A 14,005-nucleotide genomic window follows, 5' to 3' on the forward strand; every position below is an offset into this window, starting at 1 on the left:
TTTAAATCCATCTTTTGTATCTATGGGTTTAACTTATAAAATACAACAATAAGATTATGATGCTTCAAAGCTAAAATATTGACTATTTCCATGTTAGAATATTAGCAACATGCTTTTTCTCACTATAAATACAAGACACAGTTGGGACTAGTTTCACCTGGTCATAATTCAAAGCGTTGATCAAAATAACTTATTGACCTGATGTGGAGCTTTAAAGGACGTTATATAGTCACCAAAGTGATAATATTTCATCTTTATAATGATATTAGTGTGTGTCTTTCATGGTAATCCATCCTATAGTTGAGATATTGCATTAAAAAGGAAAATGTCAGCCTCATGACAGTGCTTAAAGAAAGGTCAGGGGATCAACAAAGTCTTTAAGATACATCCTATCGGGACCACAAATGTCTGTACGAAATGTCATAGCAATCCATCTAATAGTTGCTGAGATATTTTAGTTTGCAGCAAAGTGGTGGATTGACTGCTAGCATGGCTAAAAACAAGCAAGACAAACAAAGACTTTGTCTTTATAACCCGTCATAAAACTGGGAGATGTTTTAAACTGCGAAATAATTAGAATATATACCTGACCAGACAGCATGTTTAAAGTGCACCAGAAAAAAAGCAACTCCTAAATAAATCAACCTGAATATTTAAAAGAATGCACTCAAACGTTTGGGTCTCACTCTGAATTAAAGTTGCCATTAGAAAAAAAGGAGGTGATGGATAAAGTGATGGAGTTCCAGCTGCCCTTCTCCTCTGGTCAGGACACCACGCAGTGATGGATGTCTGCCCTCTTGGCAGATGCGTTACAGGGTCACGACACACCCAGCTGTAGTGTCCCTTTATCGGCGTCAGCTAAGTGTTCATTTTCTCCTCCCTGCCATCATAGCTGTAACACCTCAGTGGTAATTGCTGTGTGATAAATAAGCTTTGTGTAAGCCCACGTTGGTGATGACAACACGGAACAATCACGAAGCCTTATTCCCTGCATTCCTTAATTTCATCTCTCAGCTGTAAATGCGAGTGTTTGGGGATAATTCATTTTATCGCAGGTCCATTCTTTGCATGCACGTCTGTGTTGCACATATTTACAGCCAACAGATTACGAGGCATATTTTCAAATTGATGTTATCAGCTCCTCAGAACCCCCACCCCCCACCCCCTTTTTCTAAGCTACCAACCAACTCCTCTGGAGGAGCAATTTTCCACTGTTGCTCTATATGACTTGGTGAGTCATACACAGTACTATTGTAATAATGGTAGACCTTCCATTGAGATAGGCGGGGATGCATTAAAATGCTGTGTGAGTGTGTGTTCTGCAGTGTGCCTAGAGATCAGTTCAAGACAGTTCAGGTGTGGTTATCTTGACCCGGACCTCCATATGTGCTTTGCCCGCTCTGCCCTCATCCTTCTCACCTTCACTCGAGAGATACAGACCAAACAAACTTTGAGCCACTATAAAAGGCTGTGAGAAAACAAAAATGATAATGACAGAAAATAGAACAAGAAACACAGTTTCATACCAAAAACCTCTAGCTATCTCCATTATTGCCACATCCTCCACCACTCAAGCTGGCAGTTACACAAAGATCAGCATCGGAGGCTGGACGGTAGCTTGGGCCGGGAGACGTGAGACCCTCTTGAGGCTAAGGCAGCAGCTGTCCACAGGCCTTCTTTTCCAGATTATCCTGGCAGTGAAACCTGGGTCGCATGGTCTGATGTGCAGCCCAGTGTTCTGCCTCTCTCTGTTTGGCCGCGTTTTCACTGAAGCTCAAGAACTCACTTTTCCAGCAACAGGTCAGGGATGTTTTGTGCTAATTTTAAAGCTTACACTGTGACATGTTGGTTGGAACACTTACTGGCTTGCTGTGTGTTTGTCTCACCAGGGTCTGAATGAATAAAGGAATGCCTTTGCTACTCTAATCCATGTTATATGTCAACCTTCATTTTGGATATAGTTAGAATGCAAGTACACATACCACTCTGAATCAATGGATGCGCCAGTCTAACCTATATGTAAAGTATATGTACTGCACTGAACTTGTAATTTGACACATTAAAACCGCTTGTGTCCTGCTGTGTCTATTAAATTTATGAGGTAGCAAAAATCATCTCTATAGCATTTTATTTTAAAATGACAGCCTATTTAAAAACCAACTAAAACTCATCTTATTAAGCTTTGTTTTAAAGTATTTTTGCTATTTTTCCCTTAAATATGCAATATAAATAACATTTTATTAATTTTCATTTTTCAACCTATTTTAACTTCATGTTTTTTTTACTAGTAACTGAATGGTCTTGTGTGTGTGTGTGTGTGTGTGTGTGTGTGTGTGTGTGTGTGTGTGTGTGTGTGTGTGTGTGTGTGTGTGTGTTTTACATAAATACACCCTACAACACAGTTTCTATAATTTAAGGACAGTATTTTTAACAACTGTGTTAATTTGCAGATTATGATGTTATATACAAAAGAATGATGTGAATCATTAGTGAATAAACTCCCCAAACTCCCCATTAGTGTTTTATGAAAGAGAAAATTGTACATGCAATCAGCAGCACTAAAGCCTTTTTCAGTTATTAAACTCTCATTTGCTGAATTCAGATTGACACAGGAACACAGTAAGATATGTTTCATTGAGCCAGTAAAGATGAATCACCAAACATTAAACCAATGAAAACACATTTTGCCATATCTCCCATGATGCTTTAAACTGTTACCAAACAAAAGACATTGTGTTTACCATTTTCTATTAACTTGAGCTTCCTGAAGCACCAATAGAGACCAGACGAGACACGAAAAGGGGAATTTATTCAAGTTGTCTGCTTCTGCCGCTCTGATTTCCATGTGTTTCTTTCCAACATAAAAGCTTCAACCGATTGCCAGTGTTATTTGCAGTAATGTGAAAGCCCACCATCTGGCACTCACAGCCCAGTCAGTCTAAACCAAAGCAAGACTCCTCTGACAGCTGCGGGCTAGTTTGCAAAATTCAACAGAGAAACTGGCTTATTTCATGCAAAACTGCTTTTGTTTCTTACTATAAGTAGCTTGTCCTAGTTAATTTAATTAAAATTTTGTTTTTCTGGAATATTTATAGAAAACAGCAGACATGGAATAAACACTAAGAGTTAAGTTAAATTTCATCTGATCCTTTACAGGGGATGGTACTGTTAAAAGGGTGAACCGATGATTTTAGCGAGTTTACACGTGCAGTTGTTGCACAAGCCCTCAATTTGATACAAGAACACACAAACAGCCCAACTAACATCACTGCATCAGCATGAATTAGTCTTATAAACGTTCAAATATTTCAGGTGATGGGTTCTGGATTTTCACTTTGCTGTTATTTTTAGCTTTAAGGAAACCGGTCAGCCTAATACGCCAGCATTTGGTTCAAGATGCAGCATATAAAATGTACATTTTTCAGCTCATTTTATGTGTTTTTAATTGTTTTTTTATTTATTAACTTATCAGTTTGTTAAAATATGACTGAAAATGTGTTCCACTTTATTAATAATTAAAGTTTAGCTTTATTTGTATTTAATTACCAATACCTACATGCTATATTATTTTCTTCCTCTCTCTTTTCTGCAGAGAAAAGCTAACAGTGCTAACAGAATTAGCACCATCAATGCAGTAAAGTGATACACGACTGCATGGTACTGATCATTTTACTGATAATGATGAGGCAAAATTTTTTTAATGTTTCACCTACAATAGAAAAAATGAGCAACAACTAAACAAAAAGGAAAATTGTTTCACGTTTCATTCAAATAGCACTCCAACGTATTCACAGTTTTTCACTCTTAATGACTAAACCTTTTTACCTTGTTACTGATCGTTGAACAGATTGTACTATGATGGTGTCAATCAGAGTGAGAGTTTAATAACTATTAAAAAAAACTGTGAATTTTGAAAATGTGTTTAATTCACAAAGTAACACAAATATACTTTGGTTTTAAGTAGGTGTAAAACAGGACATGTAAAAGAGGACTGACACATGCAAAATATTCATATTTAAAATTTATTTAAAAATAGTTTTTAGAACTTTAAGGGAACCCTGAATTTTGCTTCCCTGATATTTCTCTTCAACTGAAAAAGTCTGTTTGCATGTTCTGCTTCAGACTGGCAGAATGAAGTAAGGAAATGAGCTGACGTGCCATTTACAGCCCAATATACAGCAACAACAGCTTCCATACTAGATTTTTTCACACTTACACAAAACCTGGGCTTTTTAAGACCCGTGCTTTTGTTGTATATATGAATTTAAGGAAATTCACCTGGATCAGTTCCCCCTGGTGTTTTTATTCTTGGGTAACTTAGAGCGTTTAGAAATAGCATCAACTACTAGCAGCATGACCATACTTTTATCCTCAGAATTAAAACTGGCAGAAAATATAGAACCAGCAAAATTAATTAAGTCTTAGAAATCTTGTATTACAAAGTTTGAATGCAAATTCACCAGCTGTGATGACACTACCATTACATGAAGCAACACAAAAATAGAAATTGTGAAGTAAAATCAGAATTACATGAAAATAAACCCTTGTGATAGTGATATATAACTGAGTATTTTCACTTCAGGGCTGTTCTGTGATTCACTTGCACTGTAGTATTTCCATTTTTTGCAACTTGCTTGATTATAAATAACTTACAGCTGTAGTTACTTTAAAGTTGGAGGCTACAACTGATCAGTTAATAAAGATAGGATTAACTGATACTGATTAAACTAACTGATTGTATAGATTAAACTGGTTTGGCCAAAAGTAAAATCCTGCTTAAATACTAATGCATGCGCAACAATAATCTAGTAGAATAATATAAAAAAGATTGGGATCCTTTTTCGTTTTTATGAGCACTTTTAGTGAATACTTTATTTGAAGCTCATTACATGCATGCATGACTGTTGTCAGTATTACAACTCTTACTTAAGCAACTGAACATATAGAATAGAATAGAATAGAATAGAATAGAATAGAATAGAATAGAATTCAACTTTATTGTCATTGCACATGTCACAGGTACAAGGCAACGAAATGCAGTTTGCATCCATTTCCCTATAACTAATAATTATCAGCATTGAGAGTTGAATATTATATTAAAGATTGTGTTATGCTTTGGCTTCAAAGGTTGCAAGCACGTCGAGGTAGCTGTTGTTATAATTTTTGCATTATATAAAGAAAATTGGATTAAACTACATAAAACTTTGGAAAAATAAATTCACAGTGCATGAAAGGTAACTGAAAGCCTGACCCAGGGTCATCTTTTCTATCTGCATGTCAAACAGAAACTGAAAGCTCTGACAGGGAAAGAAGCAAACACCCGCAAAGGCCTGTTCAGCCGTGAGAAGAGCAGCAGCTCTTTCCAGAATCTGCAGCATGTTCTGGCTTTCTCTTTCCATGCATCTTAAAAATAATACCATTGCCTTATCAATAATTTCACACATAATGCTTCCTTTCTTGCAACTCCACATGTATCTGAGCTGTCTGCCAAACAGAGGGTTGTACACTTTGTTTGTAATTTAATTTTGGCACCATTATAGTGATTTTCTGCCTGCTGCTTGCCTCCATTTGTTATAAGTGGATCATCTAGAGTTTTCATAACACTAGTGGGATTTTAAGGTTGTTAGTACCCAACTTTACCTCTGCAAAATTTTAAAAACAGTGCAATAATTCAATGATCAAAATACAATCAAGCTTGCATTTACTGTCTTACGTGCACTCCAACAACTAAACAATGATGATTGTGGTTTTATGCAAAGCAGAATCTATGTAATGTTTTATTTTACATCAATCTTCGCACATTTAAATTCCCTCTCCTTAAGGCTAATACAAAGCCTGAGGTGTTCACTGCATCAAGCAAGGGATGACTCATTTCACAAGTAATGGTTTGTCAAAAATGGGGCATGGTGCTGTCGAAGAAGGAGAAATCAAATTAAATAAAATGGATCATTGGTTGACCTTAACCCGTTTAGCCCCACTGGCAACAATTGTTGCCAAAGTTTATCACTGTCATTTTCGACTCACAATAAAAAATCTCAAAGGTACTAATGCAACTTTTTCCACTTATATGCTAGTAGACAACTTAGACAAAGGTTTTGATTTTTAAAAAATCGTTTCCAAGTGCTTCCTATCGCATGACATCATCTGCTTCCCGCTCTTTCTGGCTGAAGACATGGCGGATGCAAATCATCCTGGAAAGAGGTAATTTTCATAAATTTCTTATGACTTTCCCCCCAAACATATTTATAATTATTTAATCATTCAAGTCTCTAGAGTAACCCTCCCCAAAAAAATTGTACCTAGGATAAATATTTTTTTGTTCATGGGCTTATTTCTGTGAGTGGCAACAAAAGTTGCCAGTGGGCACATAGCATGTCGCTAACTAAAGGAAAACACTGTCTGCAGGATTGCTCCTAATTTACTTATTTAAAATTGTAGAATGATGTACAATGGCTCATTTTAGTCCTTTTAGAATAATTCCTAGCTAAATAAATTCACAGGTATTCAAGGCCTCTGTGTATAGGATTTTTATACATTACCATACATCATTTTCTTGCTAGCTAAAATTCGCTTGCTAGCTAACATGTATGTTGTCCTTTCCTTAGGTACACCGTAGCAGAGATCCTGGCCATGCTGCAGGACTCTGAAACTGTGGCGGACATCACAGTTGTGCCTGAGTCAGAAATGCACGCACATGACACAGACTGTGACAGTGACCAATCTGATGATGAGGCCACTGGTGACCATAACCGCCTCCCATCAAGAATACTCAAAGGTGACGGCTTTCTACCTAATTCGGACATGCAGCTGCCAAATCCCCCCGATGATGATCCTGGGTGCTCATCCTCAGTGAGTCAGGGTCCAAGTGTGGTTCTTGGCCTGGCAGAGAAAGCTGAAGTGCCACCTGGAGTCAAGTTTTACCACGACAACCTCTTCACAACCCTGTCCCTGGTGGATGAGATGACCCTGAGAGGCTATGGCAGCTGTGGCACGATGCGACAAACTCAGCTCCATAACGTTCCCTTCACAGCACCCCAGACCTTCAAGAAGACACCCAGAGGAGATGCTGAGTATCTGGTTGAGGCAGAGAAGCTGATTGTAAGGTGGAATGACAACAGCGTGGTCACCGTGGTGTCGAACATGGAGAGGGAGTTCACCGAAACTGAGGCGAAGAGATGGAATAAACAGAAGCGGACTATGGACAAGGTCAGACAGCCCAAGTGTATCCAGGACTACAACACACACATGGGAGGAGTGGACCTGCATGACCAGTTTGTCAGCCGCTACAGAGTCAACATCCGGTCCAAGAAGTGGTGGTGGCCATGCTTCAGCTGGGCCCTGAACAGTGCCATGGTGAACAGCTGGTGCTATTACAGGTACACAAGGCTGTATGTTATTTAGTGATATCACAATCGAGTTGGTGATGTTTGACTCGAGGTCATCGCTAGTGCTCTTCGGTCGACAAGAGCAACAGTGATGATATCCTGACCAACATCACAAACTCAAGTGTGATATTGCTTTTACAGAACATTCTACATATGGGGCATGACGTTGTAGAAAGGATGAAACGATGCACATTCATGCATCTATCATGCTTGTTTTGTCATTCATTTAGGTCCTGGAAAAGCGGGGAGAAGGATCTCCTCTCCTTCCAGAGGCTGGTGGCCCAGACCCTCCTCCTGCGCCATGGAACAAAGCCAAGTAGGCAGGGCAGAAGATCTTCAATGGCGGTGGCGATAACTGATGCCACCAGGTTTGATAATTTGAACCACTGGCCCTGCAACACTGGTAGCAGGTACAAGCGATGCAAGAACTGCGGCGGACGCACATCATTTGCGTGTGGAAAGTGTGATGTGCCACTACATGTGGAGTGCTTCAAGAAGTACCACACTGAGTAGAACATGCATGAAAGATGATGGAATGTATGGGAAGAAATATGTTATATATGTATATATGTTTTTAGAGGTTCTAAGAAAAAAATGTTTGTTGAGTTTTTGAGTATAAAAAAATTGAGAATAAAGAAATCAGTTCAAATTGTTTGATGTTTTGAATTTTATACAGGGGAACCTGAGGCTCCACCTTTTTGTTATTATTTATTATGACTATATTATTATTTTGTTCTTATTATATTATTATTATTACTTCTCTATTATTATTATTAGGTGACATTTGACCTAGTGACAAGCTGTGTGACTACTGGCAACAATTGTTGCCAGTCATAAAAATGCTATTTTCTTCAAAAAAAAGTACAAAATGGAAAAAATAAATACATAACATGATTCAGAGGGACTCAACTGATAAAATGATATGCCTTACAACTCTGAAAAAAATCTGGGCACAAACGGGTTAAGCAAACTGTCTTAGAACTGAAATTTAAAAAAATTAAAATACAGTATGAATCTGTGCTATTTTTGTAGGTTAATTCTTTGATCTCAGGGAATAATTTCAGAGGCAACACATACAGCAGTAATGTGATTGCTTCAGTCATCATGTTTTATCAGATTACATATCTAATCGCTTTGTAAATGGAGAGTATAATTTGTGCAGATTACAGGCCAGTGGTGGCTCCTGTCTGCTTGACAGTTCACATGATCCGCAGACAGCCAGAAGGATGGGCAAAAAGACAGCAAGTGGGAAGGAAACCACCAACCACCTGCTTTAATCCCTGATGGAAAATCATCTGATCCTGCTGTTTCTGATAGCCCAGATTTTTTCCCCCACAATGGCGCGAATAAGTGAATAATATGTAGGCACGCACTTGAGGCATGGAAACATACTCGGCTGCATTTCTCACACACGTTTACGGAGACTATGGAAACGCAAAGCTATGCAGAATACATGAGACATGATTGCAAAGGAAGTAGGACTATATATAATGAAATCAAAGCAACTCAGTTTCTGAAATATCCCTGGGGTATATAGCTAGTTGTTTTATGGGGGGAGATAAGAGGATTTTGTCAGGCTGAGATGCTGGCTAATGCTATTGTTTCTACAGGGAGCATAAAACAGCAAAGAAGCTTTTCACACGTCTTTTCTTCTTTTGTAGTACTGTTACTGTAGCTATCATTTCAAAGCACAAGGTGGAAAAAATTATAATATCGCAGCAGAGGACATATTATGAAGGAAGTGCAACTGTTTTATTAGGTTTCTCTCTTCTTCTTTTTTTGCATGAATATGAAAACCACCCATTCAAATACATTAAAGCAAATTCATTTTAAAGATATTATGGAAATGATCTACAAAATAGGTTTTACATTTTACATGCTGTCAAAAACCATAAAATGAGTTTAAGGTACCCTGCGAGAATTCCGATTCTCTCTCGCTCTGTCTCCCCGTCTTCCCTTGCAAACTCACTTATGCACTTACACGTGTACTTAAACAGCCCTTTAAGTTACTCTAATAGACCATTAAAGGTGGTCAAATTAAGTTAGAGGTGTGGTTAGCGTAGCCCTCTCTTTCCTTCTGCTGACTTGTCTTTTCCCTCATGCCTCCTCGCTGTTTACCCAATTTTTCACCTGCCTTCACTTCTTCACTGCCTCCTTTAGCTCGTCACTCCTTAATCCCTCAACCTAATAGTGCTCCCAAGGAGGCAACTTGTCATATTATGCCAGCCAAATCACTGTATCATCTACACGGCATAGTTGGTGAAAACAAACAAGATTCTGTCCTCCTTCATCTCTATCGCAACAATTTCAAATGGCACATTACAGAAAAGCATGGTTGATTCAATCTATTACCAAGTCAATCCTAATACTTGAATCTAGTGGCACTCTCACGATGAGCCTTAGCGGTCCTACTTGGCAGGTGAAATGATTTGCATTCAATCTTCAAAAGAAGTGCAGGGGCTTTTACCTGTCACAATACAACCTAACCCCAATCTGCCAGCAGCAAAAAGTCTTTAAAAAAATTGCAAAACAGACAAGTCATTTTTGAGTCACTTTTTGTTTTTTTGCTTGGAGAGAATATTGGTTATTGTCGGCCACGAGGCAAATCTGTTGGAACTCAAGGTTTTTCGCCCAGCTGCCATCTTTTCATACACTTTGTCACTTAAATCAAGCAGCATTTGCTTGTTAATAAGACTTCACAGTCTTCACTTTAAAAAAAAAAAAAAGCAAATTAAAATGTTTTGTCAAAATTCAAGAATTATTAAACAGTTTCACAGTTTTTTATTTTAAAAAAACCCCCAAAACTCTATTTGCAGACGCATTAAACGGCGTATTATAGTGATAAAGAGATCTAAACTGGAGAAAAACTAAATTGAGCAAAGATGAAGAGGAAGATGAAGGAGTCACAGGTACGGAAAAGGGAGAAGAGGAAGAATATGGTGAAAGGTCATGTTTTTATTCTCTTTTATTTAGCTAAGGCCAAAGACACACTGAGCACAGATGCTGTGTATCTGCTGGGACAGCCAGCCTTCTATTGTATTCTGTTGTACTGTATTGTACTCTGTCATGTGTGGAAGTCTGTGCATTATTACAGTCAGTGTAAAGAATAAAAAAGAAGAAACTCTAATATAATGTGCACAGCCGACTGAGCACGCGTGTGCGTGCACGCGCATATTCATCCACACACAGCAGCAGCTGCAGCAGCCAAACTAGGCGCACAAACTCTTTGCCATAGCGATGACGAGATAATAAAAGAAGCCACGGGCGCGTTTAACTTCAGAAGGAAAATTAGAGGAAGTTGCTAAGAGCACAAATAGATAACTAGATAAGGAGGGGGCTTCTTAATAGGGGAAATGCTCAGACAGCAGAAATCTGCGCCTTTTGGAGACGGGCAAAAGTCACCATACCCTTTCTGCAGTCAAATAAAGCAAAATTAAGCCTCCAAACAGGCGTGTTGTTGTCTGTTTCGTGGTTAAACTGGTGTTTTGAAGATATAACTTTAAGCCAAGTTAGACTAATTGGAGGATTTACGCAGTTAAAATGCGATTTCTTACGAGGAAATAGTAAAAGGTTATTGCTTGCATCATTTTCTCAGGTGAGTGATCTCTAGGAAACTAAACCTCTAGAGGAAGAAGGAAGACGATTCTCTACGAAATCATCCAAATCTCCGTGGACCAACACACATTTAATTCCCTTTTCTCGATATGACAGTTAACTCACCTTCCGTAGGATCCACTGGCTCAGGAGAACTATGGTCCAGCTGAGAACCTGCATGTCACCTTCCTTTTAGCGGACCACGCCGAAAAGCTACGCGTCTCCCCAGCTGAACATATAAAGACACACCGCGGAATCCAAGCAATCCCAAGTGGCAGGCGACAAGTGATGTTTTTGAGAAAAACACGGATAAAGTTGTTTGTTTGCTTAGTCGGAGTCACAGTGATTTCTACAGACAAACTTTGAGCGGTGGTTTCAGTTTCTCCGGTCCGCCTCATGTGGCACATCCATGGTGTTTGCCTCCGCTCATGCTGGACGTCTGACGGAAGTTTGGTGCGAAAGTCAGTTTGGAAGGTGGAGGCAAACAGCGGAACGTTTGAAGATCACCTGCGCTTCTTGTGTTTTGTGATACTAACTGGCTGATTTTGAGAGATGAGATCTGTCGCGCGCCCTATCTCTCCTTCTCCTCCCCCCACCCCCTCTGTCTTTCTCTCCCTGTTTTCGCGCGGGCGTCACGGCGCACAGCTGCTTCTCCTTTATTGGAAACCGCACTGACCACAACTGCATGTAGATTATGTTGTCCAGTCAGTGTTTACACCGAGAGGTGACTGCTGACACTATCTGACGCTCTGTTCGTCAAACAGGATGCTTTTGTTGGATATTTATTTATACTGGACTGATTTTTAAGCGTAACGTCTCTTTTTTAAGTTTCCAAAGTTGTTTTTCCCCTTTCTTTGTTATATGCGACAGCAAATTGAATATTTTTGACTCATTAGTTGGACAAATCAGTCAGTTTGAAAAAACGTCCCCCGTTGCTTTGACTGCTTTTGTTTTTGACGTTAGTTGAGGAGATATGTTATACACTAATCAACACATAGATTGCAGGGAATTTTAGCACAAGTCTTGTGTGATACTTCCTCCTATATGACATCTTCATATAGTTTGTTCTTAGTTTGTTTGGCTGTAATGCAGGATTTATTAACATGGATGGAATCAACTTGCATTTTAATAGATAGATAGACAGACAGACAGACACTGTCTAACACTAATGTATGCCATTGTCTCCTTTTTGTGACTGCTAAACAATCATTATCTTACACAAAAATCTCAAACCTCCACTGCTACATTTAGGTGACTGTGTGTGATGGAGGGCAACAACCCAAGCTAGCCAGACTATAAATTCCCAGAAAAACAATTTTGAAATATTAATGTTGCATGGATATATTGGGGCAGCGCGGCCCCACATTTCTCCCTGATGGCCAGTCCCAGCTGCCGCTTGCCTGATTGTGCCACCTTTAAAATGAGCTGATCTGGGATGCACAGTGTTTACTTGCCTGTCTTGCAAGTTTGTGCAGAGATCAGTGTGTTGGCCTGCTGAATTGTTTCTGTCTGCGTGGCATTATATACTGCTGTCAGCGACTGAGCGACGGGCTCTTCAGTATAAGCATAATGGCTGTCTTGACTTTCTGTCGGCGTATGATGAAGCATGTCCCTCCTGTATAACTGTCTGTCTGAATGACTGACCAGCTGTCTATTTTTCTGTGTCTGATTTGTTGTTTTTCAACCTGTTTTTCTGTCAGTAGCTTGACCCAATATTTACAACATTTATACTATGAGGTTCTTATCCAGTATACCAACTTTTCTTTTTCCCTGTGTCTCCCAAAAGAAATTACTGATGTTCTTCTCTGATCTTCTCTCCACATTCCTCATCTGCAATATTGCAGATTTTATTTTCTGCACATGAAGAGAAACAACAGCTGGGGATATAAGTCTGCAGATCAACTACTTTCTTCTTCAGATACAGCATATTTCACCTGTAGCATGCCATTATACTTCTAGTCTTGTGCTGACAAGGCCAGCTACTGGGACCGCTTCAGCAGCCATGTTGATGGGCTCAGAGGTTGCAAAGTAGGGCTGGTCGGTCACAGATGGAGAGGAGGTGCTCTGTAAAAATTTGGAGCTTTGTGATTATCTGTGAGTTTATATATTGTACATTAGCAATCTGTTGTCAGTCTTTGGGATGCAGGCTCTTTTCAGCCTGATTGTAGCTCCCATCAATGTGTGAATAACACAGCACTGCCTCCCTGCGAAGGAAAGCGTCACTGCACACTGGGGGCAAACACTGAAATCAGCTGAGAAGACACAAACAGTGATGAGGAAATGCAGTGGCACAACGATTATAATGACTGCTAATCATTTCAACAGTACAATCCTGGAAACTAGAACAAAAATCAAGACCAAATATTCTATTATTAAAAAATCTTGTTCAGTCATCTGTGGGTTACCAACAGATAATGCCAGGGGAAGTGACACTTTAAAATTACAGTGATCTACAGCTAAATATATCATAACACAGTAAATTGAGAGTATTTTAAAACAATATCAGTTTGGAAATGTAATTTTTACAATAAAATGTTTATTGTGGATTTATCTCCATGTTTTTGCTGCCAACTGTTACTTTAAACAATATCTGCTGCGGAACTGAAGCTAAATCCAGCTTGTTTTTGGAATTTAGGAAACTCAGAATTTCAGTACATTTTGGGAAATCCAACCACTTGCTGTGTGCTTTCTCTAGTAGTATCAAACTGAATAGAAAATTCTTTTTTCAAACCAAAGTTTTTGTTGCATGCACCCAAGTGCACACAGGCACTGAGGACGCAAGCACAAAGTCAAAGTCAGTGTCAAAGTTATGGACGCTGGGCACCGATCATCCAACCTGACTAACTTTTTCATAAAATATATTGTAAAAACATTTATTTCTCTCAAAATATACAAATAAATATTGCATGATGTTTGGCTAAACAATTTGGGACATAATGAAACTGCACTTCTACTTCGTAATTCATCGATTTTAAAGAATAAACTACTTCCAGCAGACTAAGTTTCTCTTATGGCTTCTGTCAGTG

At 38.9% G+C, this 14,005-nt stretch overlaps 1 protein-coding gene across 1 annotated transcript in view; it reads right to left on the bottom strand.

The window, feature by feature from the left end:
- The window catches only part of LOC147331503 (neurexophilin-2-like), a 48,713-nt gene extending 37,168 nt beyond the window's left edge, over nucleotides 1-11,545 (bottom strand). Inside the window, exon 1 of the mRNA XM_086294361.1 lies at nucleotides 11,106-11,545. Coding sequence (XP_086150487.1) covers nucleotides 11,106-11,159 — 54 coding nt within the window. The 5' untranslated portion in view covers nucleotides 11,160-11,545. The remainder of the gene's footprint in view (nucleotides 1-11,105) is intronic.
- Nucleotides 11,546-14,005: the final 2,460 nt, after the last annotated feature.

This window comes from Aulonocara sp. 'chitande type north' Nkhata Bay, linkage group LG5, assembly GCF_057382095.1.
Source record: "Aulonocara sp. 'chitande type north' Nkhata Bay isolate Kocher_YH1m ecotype deep benthic linkage group LG5, A_spYH_male_GT1.1, whole genome shotgun sequence".
NCBI classification, from domain to species: Eukaryota; Metazoa; Chordata; class Actinopteri; order Cichliformes; family Cichlidae; genus Aulonocara; species Aulonocara sp. 'chitande type north' Nkhata Bay.